Source organism: Paroedura picta, chromosome 12 (assembly GCF_049243985.1).
Source record: "Paroedura picta isolate Pp20150507F chromosome 12, Ppicta_v3.0, whole genome shotgun sequence".
NCBI lineage: Eukaryota > Metazoa > Chordata > Lepidosauria > Squamata > Gekkonidae > Paroedura > Paroedura picta.
In genome coordinates this window covers 21,649,882-21,677,583 of record NC_135380.1, presented here as the reverse complement: position 1 = coordinate 21,677,583, position 27,702 = coordinate 21,649,882, and the positions used below count along the sequence as shown (strand labels likewise).

At 50.2% G+C, this 27,702-nt stretch overlaps 1 protein-coding gene across 8 annotated transcripts in view; it reads right to left on the bottom strand.

The window, feature by feature from the left end:
• Positions 1-27,702, bottom strand: part of TACC1 (transforming acidic coiled-coil containing protein 1) — a 77,353-nt gene that overhangs the window by 44,202 nt on the left and 5,449 nt on the right. For 2 of the 8 annotated variants that reach the window (XM_077305524.1, XM_077305528.1), the window contains exons 1-2: positions 7,109-7,806; positions 4,050-4,165 (exon numbers count right to left, since the gene is read on the bottom strand). In XM_077305524.1, coding sequence (XP_077161639.1) covers positions 4,050-4,165; positions 7,109-7,284 — 292 coding nt within the window. In that variant the 5' untranslated portion in view covers positions 7,285-7,806. Of the gene's footprint in view, positions 1-4,049; positions 4,166-7,108; positions 7,807-25,020; positions 25,187-27,702 lie in introns of those variants that run through there. The other 6 variants (XM_077305529.1, XM_077305530.1, XM_077305527.1 and 3 more) reach the window with 5 other exon arrangements.

Here is a 27,702-nt window from a genome sequence, read left to right as displayed (position 1 = left end):
TACTTTGGCCAGAGACAATTTGATGACAAATACACGTGCAAAATATTTCACAGTAAAATAAAATACGAATGTTTTGCTGTATGCTAGAAGTGAAATTCTGAATGGTGGTCAGAGGGGGTCTGTTTTCCTCTCTCACAAAAGAAAAACTGGGGTGACTTCTGGAAATTCATTTGTACTATATTCAGGCGAGACTGAAAAGGTTCAAACAACAGTGCAATTAAAGAAGAGATTTCTCTGCCATTACCTTAGATGGCTTTTATAGGGGATTAGAGCAGCCTTTCCCAACTATTTTACTGCTGAGAAACCTCTGAAACATCCTTCAGGCTTTGAGAAATCCCAGAAGTAGCACAATCGTGCAGAATGTGGCTGGAAAGCATAGCTGGGTACATGCCCACCTGGGGCATGTCCCCCTCCAGGCCCACCACTGGCCGTGGGGGGGGGGTCATCATGATCATATATGGTCATATCACTCAATACATATATAACACATTTCAAAAATATATTAAAAATTAATTAACTCCCACCCACTTGGGAAACCCTTCCAGGGCCATCAAGAAACCCCAGGGTTTCACAAAACCCTGGTTGAGAAAGCCTGGATTAGAGAAGTTCAGGGAAGCCAGGCCCGTCCAGTTACTCGTCACACAAGCCAAGTGGAACCTCCATGCTCAGAAACAGTATAACTCAGTGGTCCCCAACCTTTCTGAGGCTGGGGACCGGCAGGGCAGCAGCCCGCTCATACGCGGCCCGCGCATGTGCTGCCCATGCCCGCGCATGCGTGCATGCGCCATGTGCGGCCCAAATTGCGCATGCGCAAAAGTGCCGCACATGCGCAAAAGTGCCGCGCATGCGTGATTCGGCTGCACATGGCGTATTTGCGCATGCATGATGCACGGCCTGCGCGATGCGCGGGCCTGATTTCCTCTCCCCGCCCTCCCGCAGTAAGAAGCTTCCCGGGCCGCAAGCTTGCGGCCTGGGAAGTTTTTTACTGCGGGGGGGGGGGGCGGGGAGAGGGAGCCCAGCCCGGCACCGGGCCGCAGCCCGCAGGTTGGGGACCACTGGTATAACTCTGAATATTAACAAATGGGGGAGAGCCAGGGATGCCAATTACCCACCCCCCAGCGAATGCTGGCAAGGGCTCATGGGAATTGTAGTTTATGGGCATCTGGAGAGCCGCAGTTTGACTACCCCTGCTTTGGAGAGTGGACTTTATGGCACCCCACTGCCTGTCCTCCTCACAGTCCAGACCCAAATCTCCAAGAGTGTCCCAATCTGGACCTGGAGGAACCTGACAACCCTATGGGGAGAGCAGCTGCCAACTGGAATGAGGGAAAGCTAGAGCAGAGAGACCCCTGGTCTTCTCCAGCTAGGCGGTCTTTGAGTTCTTAACCGCATCAGCTGTTTTAACAGACCCCTCTCAAACAGGAAACCTTCATGAGAGGCCAGACTATTAATGCAAAGGTAATCCGTTTCCTCGATCTTCCTCTTTATCTTCTAGCATTTTTACAGTCACTGCACAAGTTGGACAAACTTTTTAAAAAGCACCCCACTGCAAGACAATGTTCCTGAAACTCTTGACGTGCAGCCCGACTTGCATAACCTGCCAAGCAGAAGGCATCCAGGGCCCACAGCACAACCCATCCCAATCTGGCTACAACAGCAATGCTAATCTGCAAGGCCTCTTCCTCCCCAGCCTCAAACTGCCAGCTGTCAACAAATGAGAAGACAAGCAGCAGATCCTTGGGCAGGGCTCCACCGACCCATGGCCGTAAATCCAGACTAGGGAAGGAGGTAGTGTGGCATAATGGGCAAGAACACACACCATTGCCTTATAGTCTCTGGGCAAGCCATTGGCTCACCATCTCAGCAGCCTGCCCTCAAGACAAGGTTAAAAATGCTGTTGGCTCCGTGAGCAGCACTTAGGGGAAGCATCCAAACACTGGTGATGTTCTGCAGGCAGGAGGACTAGATGCTTTCTTCTTCTTTCAAAGGAAACCGGGGGGGGGGGGGGGGACTCAAGAAAGCAAACTCAGCACCAGACTGCCAATTTCATGCTGAACTCTACGGTTACAAAGCAGCTGGAGCCGGGTCTTTCCAAGCAGCTGAAACAACTATTCTAAGAGCATGGATTTGCAACTTATTGCCTGAAGGAGGGCAGTTATAAACAATTCACCAAATGCCTTTTGGCCAGCTGCTGGGAATGTCTTGGCAAGGTATCCCTGTGGGCTAAAGGAGGTCTGAGCTTCAGCCAGGGTACACGGCTTGTCCTGCACACAAACGGAGAGCTGCCGAATGAGGCCGTGGATGCCCCTGGATACTGTCTCCACCCTCAAAGAGGCTGCAGCGAGAGGCCTCACTTCCTTCTCGTTTGGCAACAACAACCCAAATGCTACATCCAGCCTCACCAAAGGAATAGGGGGGCAAGCAGTTTCTCTAATGGGCTGCCTGACCCAATACAAAAGATGTCAGAGCACCAAAATACCCTGCAGGAAGCAAGAAGCAGTTCCACAGTTACAGGGGTGGGCTTCAGCTATGAGTCAGTTCCTTGCAGGCAGGAAGCGTCATTTCCTCTTTTATAAACCAATTCTGGTGTCTTAAAAGGCAAAGAGGAGGAAAGGTTGGGGGGGGGGGAGGAATGTGATGAAGCATGCAGGCTGCTGGGATCTCCCACTAAAGCTGAAAGCAGCTGCTGTAAAAGAGCAGAAGAGTTACTTGGCAACGTTTGAGAACTGCAAAATGGCACAAGGAGCAAGGTTTCCAAGGCCCTTTCTTTTTGCTTTCCTCAATCCAAATCAGGACTGTGCCTGTCTTTTTTATACCTGAAACCTTATTCATGGAACGCCCAGCATTGGGTCCGTTTTGGCCCTTATCAACTATGGCAGCCTTGAATGATCTTCTCATCAAGGGTCATCCCCTCCCAAGCCTCATTTTGGAAAACTCAGCTGATCGAGATAATGAGGTTAAACTGCTGTGTACGATAACGTAGAGCAATAGAGGTTTCCTTCTACTTCCCTGCATGGTTCCTTCCACGGAGCACGTGGAGCTCTGCTGTTCCTTAAATAGCTCAGCTAACCCACTACTGCAGTTTCCCTACTACCCACACTCAATCCACAAAACCCACTGCTGTCCTGGAAAGACTGTTCCAAGAACCCTGCTGAGGGTTTAGCAGAGACCGTTCCACTCTCTGGATTCTGCAAGCTGTGCTCTAAATCAGGGGTAGTCAACCTGTGGTCCTCCAGATGTTCATGGACTACAATTCCCATGAGCCCCTCGGCTCATAGGAATTGTAGTCCATGAACATCTGGAGGACCACATATTGACTACCTCTGCTCGAAACGGGTTTTCTTGCGCTCCTCACCTGGGCATGTGCAGATTGAGGCATTTCAGGTCACCAAAGCAAACCAAAATGGCATCTAAAAACCCATACCACCAAAAAGGGGAGGAGACACTGTGGGGGCTGCAAGGGAGGGGGAACTGGATGGGTCGTGGAATAAAAGAGCAAGCCCACGCAAGGCAGGAATGGGAGACTTAGCTGAACAAGAGAGGACAGCAGAGCAGAAGGGGAGAAAACAGGGGAGAAAACGGGACCCTGCAAGTCCTTTCCAGGTCTCAACTTGCCCATATAACAAAAATGAAGCCGTGTGTATGTGTTGAACATAAATTCTACTTCTGCGATTTGCTGGTGAATTCTGTTTTCTGTGCTTTTGCAGTATAGCCATGGAGACCAGCCACCTATAGTCAAAGATTTTCCGTCTCACCAAATGGTAGCAGCTACAGTTCAGCCAGCTGGGAACACACCCCTCTGTCATGCGTGATCCTGGACTCAACAGACCAGTGACCAGCCTTGGAATAAAGCAACGTCTTATATCACACCAAAGTCATCCATGACCTACTCGAGAGAAGTTACTGGCCTCCCACCAAGGTACGAGGACATGCAGCCTGATCAGGCTCAGTATCAAGGTCTAGGAAACCATTAACCTGCAGTCAATATAACTGCATCCATACAGCTTCACTGCAGAGGGGATGAAAATAATAGCTCAACACCCCTTTACCTTGGGACTCGACCTCAGGCTGGAACAACTGCAAGGACGGGTCTGGGAGCTCCTTTCCCGGTGAGCGTATCGGGGTCTCCACTTCGGGGGTCTCGAAATTGCCTTCCGAATCCGAACTGCCGAAGAGGAAGGGAGAGAAGGACGAATTAACCACTTCCAAAGCAGCCCCAATACAATCTTTGAAAGGGGGTTACCAACCTTCCGGAATGCTGCTGAGCAGCCAGGATAGCTCAGAAGAATGGCCTTGCTGGATCAGGCCAATGGTCCTTCTAGTTCAGGGCTCTGTTTCCACCAGCGGTCAGTCATGGGCCCAGGAAGCTCACAGCCAGGGGTGGAGAGTGGCATCCCCCTTCCTGCTCTTTGTCCCCAGCATCTTGTACTCAAGACGTTCACAGTGACTAGACATGGAGGTTCTACAGTGCTACCACAACTAAGAGCCTGTTGGCAGACCCTTCCACCATGTTGCATTCAGTCCTGAAAACGTGTCCAATAGACAGCATCACTAAGCATGTGCCAAATCTCTTTGCCACTATGAGAAGGAAAAACCATGACGAGACTCAACCAACCCAGGATTTGGAACATCAGCTTCCAGGAAAGGGCAACCCAGCATAGCTACCATCATCATGTTTGCTGGACTTTGCTAAGCTAAAGGGGGGGGGGAGCCGTTTCCCCAACACCTTAGGCTGCCCTTCTGGCTGAATAATTCGCAGCTTGTTAAATTAAACATGTTTCATGCCGCTCACTGTCACCCTGCGTCAGATGGCAATTCCACCCAGAGGGAATGGCTGAGGCCACAGCTTTTCTCAAGGGCATTCAGCCCCCATTAGCAAGCCAGAAAGGACACAGAAATAAATGAAAAGGGAACGATTGGGTTGGGCCTGTTTTTCACTGCAAGCCTGGTCCATGCACTGCGAGAAACTCTGGATATGTGTAGTACAATAAAGAGGGAGCAAAAGGTTCATGCCTTGGAGACACCCCTTCCCCCAAACATAAAAGACACAGCATGAAGGTCGCCTTCTCTCAGCCAAGTACACAATTGCACACACACACACACTGCTCAAGGCCTCCCACTGTCGTGTTTATGCTCAAAGAACTGTGCCTTCCTGTTTAGCCGTCGTCTGAGCAAAGGCATCTACTCTGGCCTGTCACTGGGTACCCACACCCAACAGCTGCTGGAGGAGGCAAAGCAATGGTAAAAGCAGCATGGACTCTGGTGGGAGGTGATGCTCCAGGTGAGGAAGAAGTCAGAGCTGCAAGCAGACTGAGGAGGAGGAACTCCCCAAATGGAGTTCCTGCAAACTCATCACTTGAATGCCTTGATTATATCTTCACAGGTTATGTGTCAGCTTGGTTACATTAGGATTTCCCGCATAAAGCCCAGGTCAGCAGTTTGTTTTTACTAGATGGCCCCTCTGAGGAGATGGATGGTAGAAAGAAACCACACGCCCAACATCTCTTCAAAGCAGACACCTTGCAAAAATCTATTCTCCTGGATCTATGACTGGCCTCTACACACAGTTGCTTCTCAAAGGCACCGGAGAGCAGCTGATATGTCCCCAGAAGGCCAGATCCTGCCCTACGCCTGCCAGGGCTCAACACAATGTGACACGAGGCATGGGTGCATACCCCTGAACACTCAGGCATGTGCAACAACAAACTGCAACTGGCCACGGCTCCCCAGTGCATGGACTCAGCTTTTTGACAATGTGCATTGTCTTTTTGCATCATCTTATTGCATCAAAACACCCCAGTAACTGCTTTTAATATATAAAGTGGCTTTCTCTTGAGAGGCCCTATATGTTGCGCCTGGGCTCAAGTCAAAACTGTGATAAAAATGGTTTTTAAGCATGTGCAGAGTGCCTCTCTTGTACCACATGACTGCCTCCAGAGAGATCAGGGACAGAGATGGAACAGGTTCACAGTCCAAAAGATGCACCAGCTGAGCAGGATTACACCCTGGGCCTTCTCCTTCTGCCAGACACATAACAGATGAGTTGTTTTGACTGTTTAAAAGGCAGGGCTTTAGGTGAACAACACTTTCCTTCAGAGTTCTGCTTTCACTCCTGTTCGTCAGTCTTGGAAAAAGTGGCAAAGAGCCTCTGAGCATATGCAGACTGCCAATAACTACCACAACCAGACCACAGTACCTGAACGGCTATTATATGGAAGAAATTCTGCCTGAAAGGGGGAAAGTGATGTTCAGACACCTTGGCGCCTAAAAAAGGATCCCATGTGGTCTCCAAAATGTGGGTGGTTTTGTAAAACAAGGAACCACCTCTCTTCAACCTTCAGAGGGCGTGGCCTCTCAAAATAGGCGCAGAATATTTATCTTATCAGCTTATGGTAGGCCCAGCTTTGCCTTAACCCAGTGGTGAGATAAAGGCATTCTGCACATGCTCAGAGACCATTGTTTCATTATTACTTCCCACCCCTTCGGAGTTTCACACAGACATTCCCGTTAGGCCCAAAGGCTTAAACCCTGGCACAACATGATTCACCTGCAAATGTAAGAAGTTATTTCATGCATCATATAATTAAACCATGATCTCAGCAGATGTACATTACAGAAGCATATTCAAAAGGGAGCTCGGGTCGGGTATACCTGCAATATCCAAGGCCAGTTCAAACATGCCCATTTCCCATTTGCCCAGCGCAATACCAAGCAACGACCTCCACTCTAGATGGACAGCCGGAGAAAACCAATTCCGGTTGCATCAAAGGCACCGTTTTGTAGGGTAGTCGTGTCACGTATCGGCCGCCGGCATGCCCCAAGGGGCTCTTTCCTCCTCGCTAGCCACAGCTGCACCTTCCGGCTAAAGTGACTAAGAGCCTTCGGCGGTCCGGCCAGAGAAAGTATCTGCGACACCGCATCGGCCAAACATGCACGTGTGAAACGGGACGCATCCCTGAAGGGAACCCCCCCCCCTCCCCAATTCTACACCAGGCACCGGACCCGAGAGCGCTGAGAGTACGCCGCGCGCCGCAAACCCGGGCTGGTCCCCGCGTAACGTGTGAAAGGGCCACCCGATGCCACGCGTGTCGAGGCTGCGTGGACTTGCCTGAGGCTCAGCGATTTGGTCTCCGCCTGCGCCTCGTCGTCGTCGTCGTCGTCCGCGGGAGCCTTCCCGTCTCCGCCGGCATCCTGCTCGGGCCCCCCTCCGCCGCGCACCGCCGACCACGTCCACTTGGCCCACTGCACGGGGGACAGGAGCTGCCAGGACGAGCTGAACGCCATCGGGGCGCGCTACTTCGGACGGCCGCCGCCGCTGCCTCGGCCCGCCGCAGCGCCTTCAAAATGGAGGGGCGCGCCGACGAGCCAGGCGCCAGGACTGCGGGGCCGAGCCGGCGCGGATGTGGTTAGCCGTGAGCCATCATCGCTTCCCTTCCCTTCCCTTCCCCGCCCCGCCGGAGCTGCGGAGGGCTGTGGCCGCGCGGCGCGTCCTGCTGGGCGCCTTAAGCGCCACCGGCCCTCCGTCCACGCCTCTGGCGCGGCGCTTCGGCTCGCCCGGCTGGGCTGGGCAGGCAGCTGAAGGCGGCGGTGGCTGCGGCGACGGCGGGGACCCCTCCCCAAAGGGTCATCCCATGCCTGTACTGGCGGCGGCGGCTGCCCCCTCGGCGGGTCTCGCTCGGCCGGGGCCGCTCGCGCGCTGGCTGGCTGGCTGGCTCGCCGCATCAGCTGGCAGCCCCCGGGGGGGAAGCCACATCGCGAGCTTCCCGAAAAGCCGCCTCCCTCGCCCCCATCCCCATCCCCAGCCGCCCGCCTGCTCGGAGCGCGCTGCAGGGAGGGGCGCGGGCAGACCCGCCGGGCGCCGAGAGAGGGAGGCTGCAGCGGCGCCCCCTGCCGCCTGCTCTCGGGAGCCCTTCACACGTTCCTGGGAACCGCGTAGCCCTGAACCAAGGTTCGTGTGAATTCTGCAGGGAACCAGGCCTCAAGGAATTACCAAGGCGCTGCCGTTGTCTCTGGCAAACAACCTGATTTGTGAAATGGCTCGCAGGGATCGTGCCATTCCGTACAGGTGTGGAACAAACACTCGGGAGAAGCAGAGGTCCTGAAGGCACTCACAAGAAGGTGACTCGCGCCTGAATCAAAAGAGTGAGCCCAGCTCATGCATTATGCTCTCCCCACGGCTGCCACCAGCAAATGGCTTCTAAGTTCCACAGCAACACCTTCATCACAGCGCCAAGCAGAAACCGGGGGTCTGGAATGGGGGCCGCCTCTAGGTCACCTCCGAGTCCCCCACAACCCCACATGATCCCACAGGACAGAGGAATTTACTCCGCCTTTAAAATGCATTCCTCTGCAGATTGAATACATTTTGGGCACAGAATAGCAAACCCCACCAACCCGACATGCGTTTTGGTGGCCACCATGCATGAGTGAAGCCTTTTATTTAGGCAATCAACTTTCCAGGACATTTCACTTAATATTAAAATAATTCAAATCACCGTTGGATCAGTGCAAAACTCACCAGTTTCTTAGGGGCTGAGCAAGAAAACATTTATGAAACAAGGATCACATGTATTGATTCATTTATCATTATCCTATGGCATGCGGAGTCCAGAGATCTTGCGTGTCTGGTGGCCAGGCAAGAGAGAGACGCCCGGAGGAGGTTTGACGTTGCCTGCCCCCCCCCCAGGCATTCCTTAGAGGTCACCCTTCTGACTGCTAGCCAGGGTTGAACCTGCTTGGTTCCCAAGATCTGATGGGCTTGGGCTTGCCTGGGTTATCCTGGTCAGGTCGGGAACATACAGTTCCATCCCAACAAAGAATAGCTCAAGGGCAAGCGGTATCAGCCTATTAACATGCTGTCCTAAAAATCACACTTAGACAGAACACGCCATGGGTACTTTGTGTGTATGTGCACAATGTTTACATTGAAGAAACTCTCTCTGTATCAGCTCACATGTGCTGCAGAGGCCTTGTGAGTCTTACACTTACGCTGCAATCGGATGACATACTCCAGTTTAAACCCACTGAAATTGATTCGGTTAGACTGGTGTAACTCCACATGGGATGTACCACTAGTGACACTGGCCACCTGGCCTCACTCTGGCCCTGTGTAAACTGAGAGTGTGTGTAGGTCACACCGAAGACTCTCCTGCCAATGCAGATTGCTGGACAGAACTGTTCAGGCCAGCGCTGCTGACTTTCTGGGGAAATTATCCCTCAATACTGTCCTCCTCTCTCAACAGTAGCCTTCAGTCCTTTCAGACTCCAGACCCACCTTTAAGTCCACCACAGGTTAACCATTTCTTTGCTTCCCCTCCCCCCCACCCACCCACACACTTTTGCTTGATGTCCTTCTATGCTCTCCATCTTTTGGTTCAGCTTTCTGTTTCTCATTCTTTGAACATTCATTTTTAAATAAGAGATGAACATTGACCCTATCTCTGTTCCCAAATCATCGGGTGCCCCAAGAGGAATCCCCAAGTGCTTGGACACAGTAGGAAAGGAAGGCTCTCCGGAACTTCTTCATGTGTGCAAGAACTGAGACTGGGGCAATCTTTCTCCTCTGAGGCAAGGACAGAAGCCATGACTTTGGCTTTCCAAGCCTCAGTATCTGTAGATAACGTATGAGTCCTCAGCTAAAAAAGACCCCTTGCTCTGGCATCAAGCTCCACTCTGCAAAGACAGAAGGTGAGAACCAAAAACAAGGAGAGATATGCAATTTATTAGAAGCGAAGCGAAGTCTTGTAGGAAAATCCCAGATGTCGAGAGACTTATAAAAATCCTGTCATGGTTTATGCTTCTTATAAGCTCTTCAGGGGGAGAGCAAGGAGATGGATCACTCAGTTGAAGCCTTTCGTGGTAAACGGGGTCTGAAATCACCACTCCTCCATGCACACACACACGTTCACGCTAGAGGATAATCTTGCATCTCATTGTAAGGATGATTGTCGGAGCTCTGTCTCCTCCCCCATCATGTCCTTGAGCTGGTTGCATTCTTCTCTTTCTGTTCCCGCTCCCCCAGGAAACACCCTGCCTCATTCTGCTTTCGCTGAAAGATGCAGCAAAAATGTGAAGCAAGGCTAAGGTAGCATTCGCACACTTCTGATCACCATGCTCCTGTCACCTTGGAGTAACCTCTGACAACTGTAAAATCAGAGTCCGGTAGCACCTTTAAGACCGACAAAGATTTATTCAAGGCTTGAGCTTTTGAGTGCAAGCACTCAAAAGCTCACGCCTTGAATAAATCTTTGTCGGTCTTAAAGGTGCTACCGGACTCTGATTTTATTGTGCTACTTCAGACCAACACGGCTACTCATTTGAACCTGGGGGCATAAACAGGTGATGGGTGAGGAGGTCAACGCGTGCCACGGTTATTACTGTAGTGATAGCTGAACAATGTGATGCATGATGCTGGAGCTCTAAATGTGTAATTGGATAGTAAAAACAAACATTGGTGCAAAGACTTTCAGAGCAGGGGCAATTGTATTTCTTGTACTACTAGACCCTTCTCCCCTCCCAGCTCCAAGGGCAGCTCCCTCCCTCCCAACCCCATTCTGGTTCTGCTCCTTCCTTCCTTCCTTCCTTCCTTCCTTCCTTCCTTCCTTCCTTCCTTCCTTCCTTCCTTCCTTCCTTCCTTCCTTCCTTCCTTCCTTCCTTCCTTCCACCAACTCCCCTTGCCCACAGTATCTAATTCTACCTCCCTTCCCACCTCTTCAGCCTTCCTCTTTCAGGCACAATTTCTGGGTTGCTACAGCAACCCAATGTGCCATGTCAACTATGGTATTAGAGGGTTTTGCTTTTTAAAAAAAAAAAATTCCTGTGCATGTGCAGTCATCCCTTGGAGACAGGCTGCCCCTTCAGTTCACCAGTGTCGGTTTCTGCCAGAAAGTGACTTTCGTTGCATTTTTAAAACTCCACATAGGAATCAGCTCTCAGCAGGTGCCCTTGAAGCTTTGGCAGCAGGTGCAAAGAGCACCTTTGAACAAATTAGCCCAGTTTAGTCTATGGGTGGGAAGGGCGTAATGTCACAGACAAAGGAAGGAGAGATTTATTGCCCTCACATGAACACCACGGACCAGGAAGAAGCAAACGATTTGTTCCAAAGGCTGGCATTATCTCCTGTGAGGCACCAACTGAGGCCATGACCTCAGCTTTCTGGGTCCCGAGACACGGCTGTAAGAGGCTGAGTTGTCAGCTGAAATATTCCCATCGCTAGGCACGGTTTTGGAAAACAGAGAAAGCAAAAATGGTACAAACAAGGGTTACTGTAAAATACAAGGGTGCTCAAGAGGGCTCTCGAAAAACAACCCTAGGTGCTGTTAAGATGTTTATAAACTCTTTTTTCGAGGGCCAGGATGCCACTTCACAAGGCCAAGCTAAATGTGACAGGGGCAGCTGCCTGTGTTAACAGGGCACAAAAACCTGCTTGCTGCTCTTTATCTTTTGCAAGCTTGGGACCCCCAGCCTGACGAAAAGTGCAGAGGGGGTTGAACCATTGCACAAGGTTTAGTGCCTGTCAACTTGGTGGGGTCCTAATAAAAGGTATCTCGGATACTTTGTTCTTGTTTTTGTCTGCCCTGTTCTTGTCTCAAATGAAGTCGGGGGAGAACTCAGCCCTCCTATCCTCCCCACCTTCTGCAGATGTAGTCTCTTGCTCTGCTCACCCAGCCTGGCTCCAGGACTGTGCCAGGGGTAGTCAAACTGCGGCCCTCCAGATGTCCATGGACTACAATTCCCAGGAGCCCTTGCCAGCATTCGCCAGCGAATGCTGGCAAGGGCTCCTGGGAATTGTAGTCCATGGACATCTGGAGGGCCGCAGTTTGACTACCCCTGGTTTATGCACTGAGAACTTCACTGCTCCAGCTCCTGTGCAGGAGCACAAATGGGGGGTGGATGAGGTGCACCAGGCCAACTGCGCCCCCATGTGGGTACAGGAAGAGGTGGGGCAACCTGCCACGACTGAAACTCCAGCCTGCAGCACAGCATGAAACCTCCAGTGCATAAACGGTCCAACAGAAGCAGCGATTCTGGCAGAGGAGACAAATGAGCTGAAGCCACACAGGTTGGTGGGTTTAACTCATCACCACACATCCCCTTTGGGGATAAAAATCCGACCCCACCCACCCCTGCCCCCCGAATACACATGAATGAAGTGGATGGGAACGAACGTAGCTGCCCCAGCAGAGCTTAGTCCTCAGAGCCTGTTCTTCTACAAAGAAGCTTGGAGCTACTACTCTGTCCCAGCAACCAACAGACTTAAATCATGACTGGAAGCATGTCCCAACTAGGTGCCACCAAAGTCAGTGGGACTGAATCCCCAGGAAGTGCATCAAGGCTTGCTAACTGAGCTGTCTCAGATGAACGGTCGATTCTGATATAAACCCACCAGCTTTTCTAAAGCCGGCCAGTTCTCTTGCCTCTCCCATTTGCAGTACGTAAATAAAGATACTGATCTACTCTACAGAACTGCTGAAAGGCTTAGTGAGTTAACATGCGTAAAGGGATCTGAATGCCTGAAACGTGATGCATAAATGCTAAGCGTTACTGAGTTCTGCTCTTTTAAAAACGGGTAGAGGCCACAAGGCATGGTGGGCATGTGGGCCAGGTGCCAGAAAAGGGAATAGTCCGTAGACAGGCCCCATAACCCTGGCTTCATCACAGTGTCTGGCCTATGCTTCCCCCAGCTCTTAAAACCACGCAGACATGTACTCTGCAGTGCTGGGACTCTTTCTTGGGATTCACTGCCTGGTGCATTTTTGATGACATCGCTGCATTTAAGAGCCGCCCATGGCCCCGCGGATAACCATGGTAAAGCAGGAGGAGGGGCAGTTGTGGCTGAGCCAGGGCATTTGCCCACTGCCAACAGTCAAGCTGCTGGTCAGCAAATTCCTTTAAATCAACACGGGTTGGATGAGGACCCAGAAAAGCAACAGCCAGTCAGGACGTTGGCAACAACCTTCTATTGTCAAGGCTGTACAATAAGTGCTGCCAAGAAGGGAGCCTCCCACCTCCCGAGCAAGAGAAGAAAGAGGCAGGAAAGAGCGGCACTCACAGAAAGCACCCAGGAAGCTCTCCCCCCTGATTCCTGCACATTTGAAGAAGTCTAGGCTGACTCAGCAGTAAAGAGAAATGCACCGTGCACACGAGCAGAAGCACTGTTCCCGACTCCCCACCTCCCAAGACTCTGTTTTGGTTTGTCTCTTTCACAAGCCACATCCAACTAGTTCAATGGGATCCAGGGGAAGCACACAGTGAGGAAGCCCACACACCACTGGGTTCCTGCTTTCGCATGCAGATCCTATGAAGTCAGAGTGAATGCATCGCCTCTGGTAGAAGAGTCAGGGTTTCTTTGTCATGACTTGTCTTCTGCACACCTTATGTCCTTGTGCCCCTCGTGGTCCATTAGAAGAGGAGGTTGAGAGAGGACATGAATGCTGTCTTTAAGTATTTGAAAGGTGGTCAGAGGAGGGCAAGGAAAGGTTCCTCTTGGCAGCAGAGGAGAGGACCCACAGCAATGGGTTTAAACTACATGGAGAATTATATCAGCAAAAAATATTTCACAGTCAGAGTAGTTCAGCAGTGGAATTGACTGCCAAAGTGGTAACCTCCCCCTCTCTGGCAGACTTCAAGCAGTGGCTGGACAGATACTTATGCTGGATGCTTAGGGCTGATCCTGCATTGAGCAGGGGGTTGGACTAGATGGCCCGCATGGCCCCTTCCAACTCTATGATTCTGCATTTCTAACGCTTGCTTTGCTATGCCACTCTGTCCTTGGAGTTTGGGATCTGCCTCCATTCCCTTCCCATTCTTCTGCCATCTCTAAGCAAGCTAAGGCTACAGCCAAATGGGGATGGCTTGCTGTGTTTCTTTGTATAACTGCTGCAAATGCAGAGGCATTTACAGCAACAACGGAAGAACAGAAATAGGGCCGAGAAGCATATTAAAGCCCAGCAAAATACTCCAGTGTTTGTGAGTCAATGCACATTTCAGCAGATACAAATGAGAATGAAGATCCATTAACAATACAGGGCAGAAGGTGACAGGGGTATTACAGAGAAGGGACAGTGGGAGAGATGCATTACAAAACATAATCAGCTTCATTAGAGCACATGTACCGACCTGAAACGGCCTTCTTGAGTGGTGATGGGGGTGTCCACATAGAAGTTGTGCCCCATAAAGCAATACAGCAATCTAACATTAACATTAATGGCAACATGCAAGTTATAGATTTAAAGAAAATAAGCCCTCCAGCGAGGTAGAGAGGGTAGGGAAAATGACCTGGAGGTCTTGGGCAAGGAAAATAGCATTGAAGTGTGCAGGACCTCCAAGAATGCACACTTTGAAGTGTGCAAGACTTCCAAGAATACACACCTTCCCATGCACACATTGTGCATCAAGAACATGATGCACCAGATTTTGGCTGGCGCACAGGCAGATTAACTTCATTAGACATTGTTCTCTGCTTCTACTAACTGCTGGTGCAGCCACCCTCGGGATCTGTGATTTCTTAATTGAGTCTCTCCTCTTGAATGCAGAAGGCTCTTAGTCTGTGCACATCAGGAAACAGACCACTGACAATGCCGGGCACGCACAAGCTCGATATTTTTTCCCATCAGTTACTGGCTCTGTTTCAGTCATTGCCCAGCTGGGGACCATATCTCTTTGACCCATCACTGTGCCAAGAAAAGGCAGCTGTTCAAACAATAAACATGAGAAAGCATCTTTCTTGCCACAAGTTCACAGCTGGAAAGGGGGAAAGGGAACCTCCACACTGGGCCCTTGCATCTCCCTCTTAAGGGGGGGAGGAGGAAGAGGAGGAGGTTCTTATATGCCACTTTTCTCTACCCGAAGGAGTCTCAAAGCGGCTTACATTTGCCTTCCCTTTCCTCTCCCCACAACAGACACCTTTGTAAGGGAGGTGAGGCTGAGAAAGCCCTGATATTACTGCTCAGTCAGAACAGCTCTATCAGTGTTGTGGCAAGCCCAAGGTCACCCAGCTGGCTGCATGTGGGGGAGTGGGAAATCAAACCCGGCTCACCAGATTAACCACTACACCCAACTGGCTCTCCAAACCACGCTAACTAACTGTAATTCCTTCTGAAAGGGTCTTGCAATTCATTGGGTCCCCCTTTCACTAAAGCAAATCCTTCTGCTCCCAAATGAACAGGAAGGAGGGGAAAGCACCTGTGATATAATTAGGTGCCTTTTCACAATTAGATGCTTTTGAGGCAGAGCTCACTAGAGGGCGCTTCAAGATGCTTTTTCCAAACTGGATGGGGTGGGGGCTAGAAGAGAGGAACTCGTTCCCTACCCTTGAAGTCAGAATTATAAGAAACAGGCTTCTGATTTCCCCCCCCCCTTCTCCTCTGGAACAACCTGACACACTGCAAGCAACCCCTGAAACCGTGGCTCACCCCCACTGGCAGAAGGACTGCACACACACATCCTCTTCAGCACAGAGTTTTGCGGTAACCGTAGTTACAAAACATTTTTAGGCTGTTGCTAAGGAACATAAAGTGGGAAGAGGCCCTGATGTGGCTCTGAGGAAGTCTGTGACACATACAGGCAGAGATGGTTGTTCCCACCGTACTAAACAGCGACAGTCAAGGCCAGGGAGTCACACAATGGGTCCCCTCCAAGCCGACTTGCAAGGAGGGCCTACGGAAATCAGTGGGACTTGCTTCCAAATAAACATGCCTAGAAATACGGCTGCCTATTTCCATTAACTGGCGAGGAGACTGTTCCAGGCATGAGCAAGGAGCTCGGTGCAAAGCGGACAATCCGTGGTGTTCGGCAGCTTAAAATTGTGGTGTTCCCATCTAGGAATAGACAATATTTGTTTTTCAGCCCTCGTTATGGCCACTGGAGGAACAGAACCTCATGTAGCATCTGGAAAACTCTAAGGCCTTCATTTTTGGCAGGACCACATTTTATGGCCCGTCAACCTTTAGAGGAAAAAAGATCTTTAAAAGGTGCAGACTGTCAATCTCATAAGGGGACTCTCCGAAAGCTGAACAAGAATCTCAGTGGTTGCAGAATACATGCCCTGGGCCATCTATCCCCAACCCTACCTCTACCAGCCCCCAGTCTCTATCCTGTCTCAGCACTCATGATGAACAACAGCTCTTGAGCCAGGAACTTCATGGTCTGAGCCAAGGAAGTTACTTAGGACCGCCTATGCTCAGGTCTCAGAGACTTCTTCCGGCATGGAAAGGAACAGGGATGTGTAACACCATCCCTTCCCTAATTATCCGCATGCCAGATGAAGTCTCTGGATTGTATTGATGCAAGGGCTGGATAAGAAACTGGTTTCTTGCCTTGCTAAGCCAAGGGATAGGGGTCTTCCTCTATATTGCATTTCAGTGCCCTCAGCAGCTACTTTGAGGAGGTCGTCTTAATAATGCAACACCACAGATGCTGTTCGTCTTGAAAAAGGCTGTGGCTGATTTTCTGGAGAGTTGCTAGATACAGTACAGCACTATTTTAAAAAAGCTCTTGAGAGCCAGCATGGTTCAGAACAGTGGACTCTAATCTGGAGAACCAGGTTTGATTCCCTACTCCTCCTCCATATGCAGCCAGCTGAGTGACCTTGGGCCAGTCACAGAGCTCTCTCAGCCCCATCTACCTCACAGGGTGTCTGTTGTGGGGAGAGGAAGGGAAAGGTGTCCTGTGCCAGATGCCCCATGCTGGAAAACCCACACTTGAACCTTAGATTCAGGCATAGTCCAGAGAAGTACCTTCCTGAAATTTTCCAAATACTTTACAACCTATCTTTTATCTATGGCTCTATTTATTATTATTCATTTACTTCATTCATGTTTCAACTGAGACCCAGAGTAGCATACGTCCTCCTCCTGTCCTTCATTTTATCCTTACAATAACTTAGTGAGGTAGATTAGCCCGGAATTGTGCAATGAGCCCAAGACCACTCAGTGAGCTTCCACACCAGAGTGAGAACCTGAACCTGGGTCTCTCAGATCCTAGTCAGAAACTCTTAAACTGTTAAATAGTAGCAAGCAAGTCTGAAATGGTCCCTGCCCCTCATCCTCCCTTTTACTGATAGAAACCAGCTTAAAGGCTGGCAATACTCTTGTGGTTGCCTGGCAGCCCCTACGCTGGCCACCACAAAGGGCATTTACTTCTTAAAGTTATGGATGATGCTTCTATTATTTTGTTGTTGTTGCTGTTTTAACTCATCCCACAATTACTTTTAAAAGATTTTAGGAAACACTGGGGATTCTCTCAAGTGCATGGAAAGATCTGTCCAGTCTGTTCATGGCTCCAGTATCTAGATTTAAGCATCCACAAATCGAGCCAAATAGAGAACCAGAGATGATGATGATGTATGCTGCCCTGCAGATGAACTGCAGTCCCCAGCCTGACTCAGCTGGCTACATCTTTTACATTCTAAATAAACTTTCCATTTAGAAATCAATGAGTAATAGTTGTATTAAGACTATAATCTTGGAAAACAGCAGCATGTGAGATGTTTTCACCTGAAGACTTAATCATGCCAGGAGTAGCTGCTGCATCACAGATGAAAATATAACTGGTTCAAGCAGCTTCTCTTACCAGATTTATGCACTGCCACATTTCTGTTAAATATCTCTACACTGGGAGAGAAATGATGATGAAGGAAAATGGAATTTCCTTTCCTCTGAAAGCCCATTGTCCCCAGCATCTGGTTGCTAAGATACAGCCAATGACAGCTATAAGGACCAAATACAGGAAACTGCAAGAGAAAAGCAGATTGCAATGGAAAGCATCTAATCATCCATTTCCCTAGAAGGTTTTATTTTTCGCCACCAAGAATACGTTGGTACCAAACTAACATTAAGTGAAAACAGGAAAGCAAGGCCACTGAATTTTGAGGGCTTGTCAACACAAGTTGGGGGAAGGAGAGCTGGTGTTTATACCCCACTTTTCATTACCCCAAGGAGTCTCAAAGTGGCTTACAATCCCCTTCCCTTTCTCTCCCCACAACAGACAGCCTGTGAGGTAGGTGGGGCTGAAAGAACTCTGCCAGAACTGCTCTGTGAGAACAGCTCTAACAGGACTGTGACTAGCCCAAGGCCCCCAGCTGGCTTGAGGTGGATGAGTGGAGAATCAAACCCAGCTCTCCAGATTAGAGGCCGCTCTTAACCCCTGCACCAAGCTGGCTCAAGAGCATGCAGAGGACAAGAGGTTTCACGACGACTTGCCTACTGCACTTTACACACAGACGTGCAAAAACCGCTGTTATTACTGATCCTGAAGAACCAGCTGAAGTCAACTGGTCCACAAGTATCCATCAGGAAGCAACTCTGTCAATATGATTCCTGTAAGGCAAAGCTCACCGAATAAGCTCTGCTAGAGAAGTTACTTTGCATAGCCCTGTTGGAGAGACAAGTTGCGGGGTAGAGGCAGCACAGCAAGGGTTCTGCCATCCTACAGCCTGAACAGGTCATGCTCCTTCACTTCCTCATTCCCCAGGCCTCTCTCGAGACAAGGCAGCAAACCACAGGATGGTAAAGGCCTCTGGGGAAAGGGGGGGTAGTAGAATTAGGCGCCCTGGCTCTAAAGGAGTGACAAGGACGGCGAGAGGCAGCGGTGGCAGAAGCTATAAAGCAGGGGTAGTCAAACTGCGACCCTCCAGATGTCCATGGACTACAATTCCCAGGAGCCCCCTGCCAGCAAATGCTGGCAGGGGGCTCCTGGGAATTGTAGTCCATGGACATCTGGAGGGCCGCAGTTTGACTACCCCTGCTATAAAGGGTGTGGCTGCAGACCAAGGCACCAATAAGGGTCATGTTGCACATGTGTGTGAGTGTGTGTGGCAGAGGCTGTCACTTTCTAATTAGGCTGCCCTGCCTCAGTGTACCTCAGTGTAGTGCTGGTTATGGAAAATGGCTACCAACAACAGGGCTTTTCCTGTTTGGGCATGCCAACAAATTCTGTCCCTTGCATACATTTTCCTAGGTGATTGATAAGGTAGCAAAATACCTGGAGATGCTGAGAGTGGAGCCTGAGGAGGGCGGGGCTTTGAGAGGGAAGGGACTTCAATGAGGTGTCATGGCATAGAGTCCACCTTGCAAAGTGGCCATTTTCTCCAGGGGAACAGATTTCTGTTGCCGGGGATAAACTGTAATCCCTGGAAATCTCCAGCTACCAACAGGAGACTGGCAGATCTCGTGGCTGAAATTTATACACATGAAATTCACTTTGTGGCATTAGGCCAGTCACGCTCTCTTATGCTAACCTATTTATGAAATAAAATAGTTACATATCCTGCTTTTCCTGTAGCTCAATGTGGCCTAGAAATCATAATTTAAAATTACAGTTTAAAAGCAAAATGGACAGATAACCCATAAGGATAGATATTTATAGATATTTGAGTGATGCATAATTATCATTGTGTTGTTCTGAAAGGCAGGGAACCCCAAATTAGAAACACATATGGAAATGTTGGCACACAAAACGTTAATGTGAGTCCTCCTGGGACATTTGCAAATAGAAAGAGATTCCCCGCAAGTTGCTAAATGCACTACAGCATGGCTTTCACCCAGAACTACCACTAGAAACATATGGGCCCAACCCTCATGTGGTAAGGAGACAATTCCCTGAGAGTTTCAGGGTTACATCCCCAGTACAAAGGCCAAGCTTGTTTGGACCCATTGGGCTTCTCTGTATGCCCAGAACATTCACTGACAAAGCAGGAAGCAGAAGGAAGAGCTTAGAGCAGGCTTTCTTAACTGAAACGGGTTTCTCAGCGGCCCCAGAAGGGTTTCCCCAACTGAGAGTTAATTAATTTTTATATTTTTTTAAAAAAGGTATGAGTCACACACACCCTTTCCAAAATGTCCAATGATGGGCGTGGAAGGGGTGGAAAGGGGTGGGTCCTTGCTCATTAAAACCCTTCCTGATCAAGGCTCATAGCACCTGGTAATGACTGCTGTCCAGAGAGATCCGTTCTCTCATTTTAACATAACTACATTGGGGTGGGGGGGGCAGGGGGGCAGGGGGGCAGGGGGGCAGGGGGGCAGGGGGCCGAGTGGCGGATGCTTGCCCCAGCCATGTTCCCAGTCCAGGGGAGTAGGCTGCTGGGCCATTTCTGGCATTGGGGGGGGGGGTGATGGAGCGTGATGTCACATCTGGTGTTAGTGTCTGAGTGATGTAACTTCTGGTGACATTTATTTATATTTTAATTTATACCCCACCCCTGCAAACATAGTCAGCCCAGGGAGGGGCTTACATCAAAATAAAAGAATAAAATACAGTAATTGCCATAAACCCCCCTTCAACTAATCCCCAGTAAAGTACTAAAACAATCTAAAATTTCCATCAGATGGCGGAGCCCCACATGTGACTTCCAGGGGCGTGACCAGGAGGTGTGGCCTGCTGGCATCACTCCTGGGGTTTCTGAAAGCCTGAAGAATGCTTCAGGGGTTTCTCAATGGTAAAAGGTTGAGAAAGGATGGTTTAGAGGAACACAGGACACATTTTTGACACTTCCCATTTCTCAACTGCTCACAATCTGGCAACCGTATTTATAGTTCATTGATTCTGGAAGACAGAATTCTAGAAACTGACCGTGTTATGATGTGTCATATTGAGGAGGCACTACGTGGGTGCAAGAAGAAAGCTCAGAGAGTACAAGTTCTCAAGAAGGATTACTTAAGTTTGGAGGGGGGTACTCCCATGCCTTTAGTAGCATCTAACAGGCAAAGATTTAACAGTAGGAGATGGAATTATAAGGAAAAGCTTTTCCTGCTCATTGTCAGTAGAGAAAGCTGAGCCAAAAAGAAAAATGTGGCAGTGAAAGGCTATGTCCGCTGATCTTTTAGTCTCAGCCTGCAGAACAAGTTTTGCTTCCACTGTATTGTTACCATACATTGTCTCTGTGACCATTTGTCATCCATCCTGCCTACTTCCTGTGCTGCAAAGCCCCACAATAATTCATGCCATATAAAAATAACTAGGGGCCAAGCCCGTTGCATTCAGGAATTCAAAGGGCGCTAGATTAGAGGGGATGGAGAGGAAGAACTCTGCGGATAGCCTTCCCCTCCCCCCCAAGACCTGGAAAGGCTGCAGGCAGCTGTTATGGACCTCACCAGCAGGGGCAGCTCTCATGGGACAAGGATCTGCAGCCTCCAAGCCTCAGAGTGAAGTGGAAGAAGGAGGGGGTGGTTAGGTGTGGGGGATGGAAGGCAATTGGCTGGCTGCTGGACAGACAGGCAAGCCAGTTGGAGGAGGAGAAACTCAGGGGCGTGACAGCTGCCCTGAGTGGGTGTTAAGCACTGAGTGGCACTTAAGCCATGAGACTTGCTCCTCCTCCAAGGCCTTACAGAAATATATAGTAGAACACATTTGCAAAGAGTGCAATCTGAAAAGCAGATTCTAGGAATTAAGTCCCACTGAAATCAACAGGATTTATTTTCAATATCAAGAGATCATACTTGTATCTCTCGCTGAATTAGAAAAGACTGATACTGAAGTTCCAATGGAACTTGAGTCCAAATTACACACGGCAGGCAGCACACCAGTTCCTTGGCATCCAGATCAGCCCCACTTGTGTGTTAATCAGGGGATTGGGGGGGGGGTATGTGATTTAAAGGACATAAGGCCACATGGTCCTCACACCACTGTTCTTCCCAAATCTTTGTCCCCAATAATCATTTTCATCCAGCTGAGCTCCAATATTGGAGAGAAGCCTGTCTGGAAGAAAAGTCACTGAGACTGTTTCTGCACTGGGAACTTTACAACCATGCGGGAGCACAAATCAAGGGTGAACGAAGGGCACCGGACCAAATGCTGCCCCATGTGGGAGCAGGAAGAGGTGGGGCAACCTGCCCCAGCTCAAACTCCAGTCTGCTGCCCGGCGCAAAACCTCCAGTGCGGGAGGGTAGCAAGTATGGAAGAGTAGTGGTGGGGATCATCTGACAAGGCAGGACTCATCACTCCTCATCCACGGGCTCCTTTCTGTGTACTCAGTTGCAAGACCCTGCTTTCAGCACCATAGAGGGTATTAGTATTCAAGAGACACAGGTCTGCAGCAGCTGTGTAAAGATTGGCTCAGCTAAACACAAATGGCTATAATCAGGTACAGATCAGTGCATAAGTCTTGTTACACTAAGGACTGAATCTTGGTAGCTCCATAATTAGAACTGGAGCTCCCAGGTATGGGACAGCACCAGACAGGAAGGGGCTGGTTAAGAGTTCTCCCTCATTTTCTCCAAACCTGAATTGGTCCTGGGGAGCCTTTCTTTGTTGCAACAGAGCACAGAGGACTTATGAAGAAGTAGTTTTTTATACCCCGCTTCTCTCTACCCAAAGCAGTGTACAATTTCGTTGCCTTTCTCTCCCCTCTATAGGCACTACCAGGGCCGGTTTTTATACATAGCATGTGCTACGGGTACTGCACCTCCAGGGGCCCGACATGGTACCCCCCTCCCCCCCCATGTATCAGGAAGAAGAATTGTTTTGTTATATGCTGCTTTTCTCTACCCAAAGGAGTCTCAAAGCGGCTTACAATCGCCTTCCCTTTCCTCTCCCCACAACATACACCTTGTGAGGCTGGGAGCCCTGATATTCCTGCTCGGTCAGAACAACTTTATCAGTGCTGTGGCGAGCCCAAGATCAGCCAGCTGGCTGCATGTGTGGAAGTGGGGAATCAAACCTGGCTCACCAGATTAGAAGTCCGTGCTCCTAACCACTACCCCAAGCTGTAGCCTCTCTCCTCCCACCTCTTTCCTCTTTAAGTATACTTGGAGTGACACCCCTTTCCATTGTGGGAAGCTGCTCTGTCCCCAGCTTGGCTGCTACCGCCACAATTATTCTCTGCTAGAACCCTGCAAATACATAAACTGACCCTTATGCTACAGGCCCACAAATCCTGAAACCATTCCTGGGCACTATGTGAGGTAGGCGGGGCTGAGAGAGTTCTGAGAGAACTGTGACTGGCCCAAGGTCACCCAGCAGGTTTCATGTGGAAGAGTGGGGAATCAAACCCAGTTCCTCAGATTAGAGTCCAGACAACCACTCAGGCTCCAAGCTTGCACTGTGACTTTCCCAGCCTAAGACAGAGATATGATAATTAATAGACTATAATTGAGCAACAGTTTAATAGACACCCTGCATGGAAGCCAATGCCTCTGAGCATATGTAGCGTGCCTTTTCTCCACTGGCGAGAACAAGCATGACCAATCCCCTTAAAATTTGTGAACAGGGTTAAAGTCTTCCAAGGGCAGATTTCACAACCGTGCTGCGCCCACATTTAAAATTAAGCAACTAGTCAGCTCAGTCTTCAGACCAAATAACCGACAGAAGTGCCTGGGAAAGGGCCGCTCTTATCACAAGCTGCATCAGAGTCTTGCTAAAGGGCAAAGAGGCTTGGGGGAATCTGTCACATGCCTTGAATTGCACAAAGAACCACGGACTCCTCTGGCATCTGATGGACTCTTCAGTTCTACATCCTTTTTAGGCTGCTCTACTTGCAGGAAAATGAATTCAGGAAATTGTCCTATTTTGAGCTGAATCCATCCCATCCTGATCAGCAACAGATCTCCAAGGGCTTCCTAAAGAGTAAAGCCCCTGTTGACATCTGCTGCTTGCGATCCTGTGACTGGAGATGCCAGGGACTGAACCTGCGGCCTCTGGCTTGCAAAACAGAGTGCAAGATCCTTTGCTGCCCCCTCCCAAAAGCCCAGTGCTTCCATCCCAGCAAGGGATAAAGCAAGAGCCTGGTTTTAAGAGCATAGCCCTAGAGCAGGCCAGAGACTCATACATCTCCTCTCCTCAGCCCAACATGCTTGACTTGCTGTGTCCCTGGTGTAGTGGTTAGGAGCGACGACTTCTAATCTTAATCTGGCAAGTCGGGTTTGATTCCCCTCTCCTCCCCCACATGCAGCCAGCCAAAGAAAACAGACCTTGGGCTCACCACAGCACTGATCAAGCTGTTCTGACAAGCAGGAATATCAGGGCTCTCTCAGCCTCACCTCCCTTACAAGGTGTCTGTTGTGGGGAGAGGAAAGGGAAGGCAAATGTAAGCCCCTTTGGGTAGAGAAAAGTGGCATATAGAACCAACTCTTCTTCTTCTTACATGCCATCAGCAAAGGTTTTGAAGTTGGTTAACAAACCCAGGCTAAGAGGGAACTCTGATTCTCTGTAAGGGCCATGCCAACATAATATTATGGCCAGGAATAGAGAATTTGGGCTTGAGGAAAGAAGGCGTGTGGGATCTAGCAGCCAATGGCTCATACAGATGCCTTTGGGAAGGTCATAAACTGGGATGGAAGATGACAGCCTTGGTCAATTGTCTGAACCAAGAATCTGGTTGCACACAGGTATAATGCTTGTACACGCGGAGGTTTCACCTAGCTACCTACTAGCATAGCCTGATGACAACCCCCAGGAGTAGAGGTAGTTTCCTGAAATGCATTTAACTGTTTTAAGCATCTGTCCTGATGACCATCTTACCACCTTCAAAGCAACACCGGCTTCTTGTGACCGGTTCCAGAGCCAGACAGAAACAAAGAGGCTTGGGGCAAACCGAAGATCAGCAGATTTATTGTAGCAGAGGGGGATATACACTATAACAACTCCCTCGGCATCTGAAGGCAACAATACATCAGGAATTTTCAAGACAACAATCGACCTCATCAGCTCCACAAAACAAGTTTATCCACAAACACACCCCAGAGCCGGGAAAGGGCACCACATCCAGAAGGGAATCAGCTGGCCATAACAAGAACAGAGCCCGAACCAAAAGCACGGCGGGGTGTCTTGAGAAACGAGTCCTAATCCTCCGCGAAACCTACAAGGTTTGCACCCAGTTCCTGCTCTGCAACTCCGCCTTGCGAAGGAGCCTGTGAAACTTTTCGCGTTTTCTTTCCTGGCACGCTGAACCCTTCAGGGCTGCCTGAAATATGCCCCCCCCCCGTTAGAGAACTTGCCCCACTCGAGGGACCCCGCAGGACGAAGAGCGCCCAGGCTGGGTCGGCCATCGGGCCACGGGGCTCCGCGGCGCGCCCCGCATTCGCTCACCCGGCGTCTTCCTGCGTCCCCGGGCTCGACTCCTTCCCTGCGGGAGGCGGCGGCGGCTGGGGCTGCGGCTGGGTCCGGCTTTGGGATCCCCCCATGGCTCCGGAGGCCGGGCGGACAGGGCGCGCGGCTGGGAGACGGCGGGACTCGCCCAGCTCCGGGAGAGGCGGGCCGGGCCAGGGCTGCAGGTGCGGAAGGGCGGAGTTGAGCAACCGACGGCCGGGCCCCGGGACCGGAGAGGGCAGGCGGGGGGCAGGCGGGGGGGAGGCGCCTTCCTCCCCCCCCCCCCGTCCGGCTCCCGGGCCAACTTCTGAGCCTTTTCCAAGGGGAGAAGAAGCCCCGCTTGGGTTTTGCTCTCCTGACCGCGGTGGAAAGCCCCGGAGCGGCGCCAGGAAGGGCCGGGGGGGGGGGGGTGGCTGGCTAAGGCGTTGCAGCTCCTGGGCTTTTAACGCAGCGCTGGCCGGAGGTCAGGCTCTGTGCGCCGCCTGGGAGCCAGGAAAAGCCTCACCTGCGGACTTATGCCCGGAAGACTGCTGTTCAAGGCATCGGAGCGCAACTGGTGGATCAAGTTTTTCAGGACTGTTGAGAGGGCCACCGGCTGCTCTTAGTAGCCCTGCCCCGTGACTTTGAGATCGCTCCCTAGCAGAAGAAACTTAGCCAACCGGCCCCTTTTACCTGACAGGAGTTGGACAGTTAAAAGAGACCCATCTTCAAGGAGAGTTAAAATACTGCAGCTCTGTTTGGGAATGACTTTCCAGCTGCAGAGGTGTCTGGGCATTTATGCGCCCATCTGCACATGTTCCTTTCCACCTTCATGCTGCACCTTCTTTACAGGCTGACCGAATCTCCTCTAAAAGATGCTGGGTGGTGGGTTTGCTTATCGTAAGGATTTGCATAGAATCCCCATATTTGCTTGAGCTTTGCTTTCCTACCAGGGCTTCTGTTTTTGTTTATTTTGCCTGGCAGGCAAACATTCAAAAGATGAATGACGTATGAGGAAAGACTGGGGGAGCTTGGTCTGTTTAGCCTGGAGAGGAGGTTACTCAGAGGGGATCTGATGAGCATCTTAAAGTGTTTAAAAGGCTGCCACATAGAGGATGGAGCAGAGTTGTTCTCTCTTGCCCCAGAGGGACGGACCAGAACCAATGGGATGAAATTAATTCAAAAGAATTTCCATCTAAACATCCGGAAGAAGTTCCTGACAGTTAGAACTGTTTCCCAGTGGAACAGGCTTCCTCAGAAGGTGGTGGGTTCTCCATCTTTGGGAATTTTTAAACAGAGACTAGATAGCCTGACAGAGAGCCTGATTCTGTGAAGGCTCAAGGGGGTGGCAGGTTACAGTGGATGAGTGATAGGGTTGGGAGTGTACTCCACAGAGCAGGGGGTTGGACTAGATGACCCATGAGGTCCCTTCCAACTCTATTATTCTATGATTCTATGAAACTTTCTTTGCTGAAAGCAGTTGTGGTTCCCTAGCTGATGCAGAGGTGGCCAAACTGTGGCTCTCCAGATGTCCATGGACTACAGTAACCATGAGCCCCTGCCAGAGCTTTCTCAAGGGGCAGGAAGGGGGGAAGCGAGGCAAATGGCTTACTGTATTGTACTATGGTTTTGGTTGCAGTTCTGTCATGGTGTTGGAGACGAATGCTGCTAATTGAGGGGAAGATATTACGGCTAAAGCTCACTTACTTTGGACACGTCATGCGATCAAACTCTCTAGAAAAATATTTAATGCTCGGCATCGTCAGTGGTCGCCAAAGGATCCGCTGGCTCGACACGATCAAAGCCGATACAGAGATGACCATGAACCAACTAAAAGAAGCAGTCAGAGACAGGGGTGCATGGCAAAGATTTTCCTATAGACTCACCGAGGGTTGGACACAACTGAACGAATGACATCATCAGTTATGGTTATTAGGGAATAAAGGCTCCATGTAGTTTGAATCAGTTGGTTTGTGTTGCTTTCCTCTTGAACATTGCTCTGGAATAAAACCCTGGTATACCCAGATAACAGATCCATTGTTCATCTGCCTGGAAACCTAGTGACAAGCAAATACCTTTTTGCCTATCTCTCCCTGACCCCAGTTTGGGTGATACTTCAGGCTATAAATCCCAGGGTCTCAACCCTGTTTGTCACACACACGCACCAAGACGTTGCAGCTAGAGATAGGCTCATAAGTTCCCAGCTCACTTCCAATGTAGTTCTTATTTTTCTTCTGCTCTCTTTCCTCCTGTGCATTCTGAGAATTGTACTTCCCAGAACTACTGATGTTAACACTGAAATGGAGGTGGGGAGGCTAGGATAATGAAGTCCACTGTCTAGAACAGGGATTCCCAACCAGGATCCATGGGAGCGCTGGAGGGGGTCCGCAACCGTTCCCCTTCAGACTTAATGTACATGCCCACAAGCTAGGGAACTGCCCCTTCCATGGCTCTGCTCCAGAGCATGTTTCTGTGCCTGGGAGGGGACGGAGCCTGCACACCTAATCCTGCCTTAAACCGCCTCCTGTTTGCCCCTCCCCTTAGTCCTGTGTTGGTGATGTCACTTCCTGTGACCTGGAGGAAAGGGCTGGATAGGCTGTAAAGCCTTCTAGTCACCAAGAAGGGGCAAAGGTACTTTCCCTGTCCACTGGCAGCGGCTTTCTTTCCTTTCCTGTGGCTGCTTGAATGCTATCCTATGGAGGC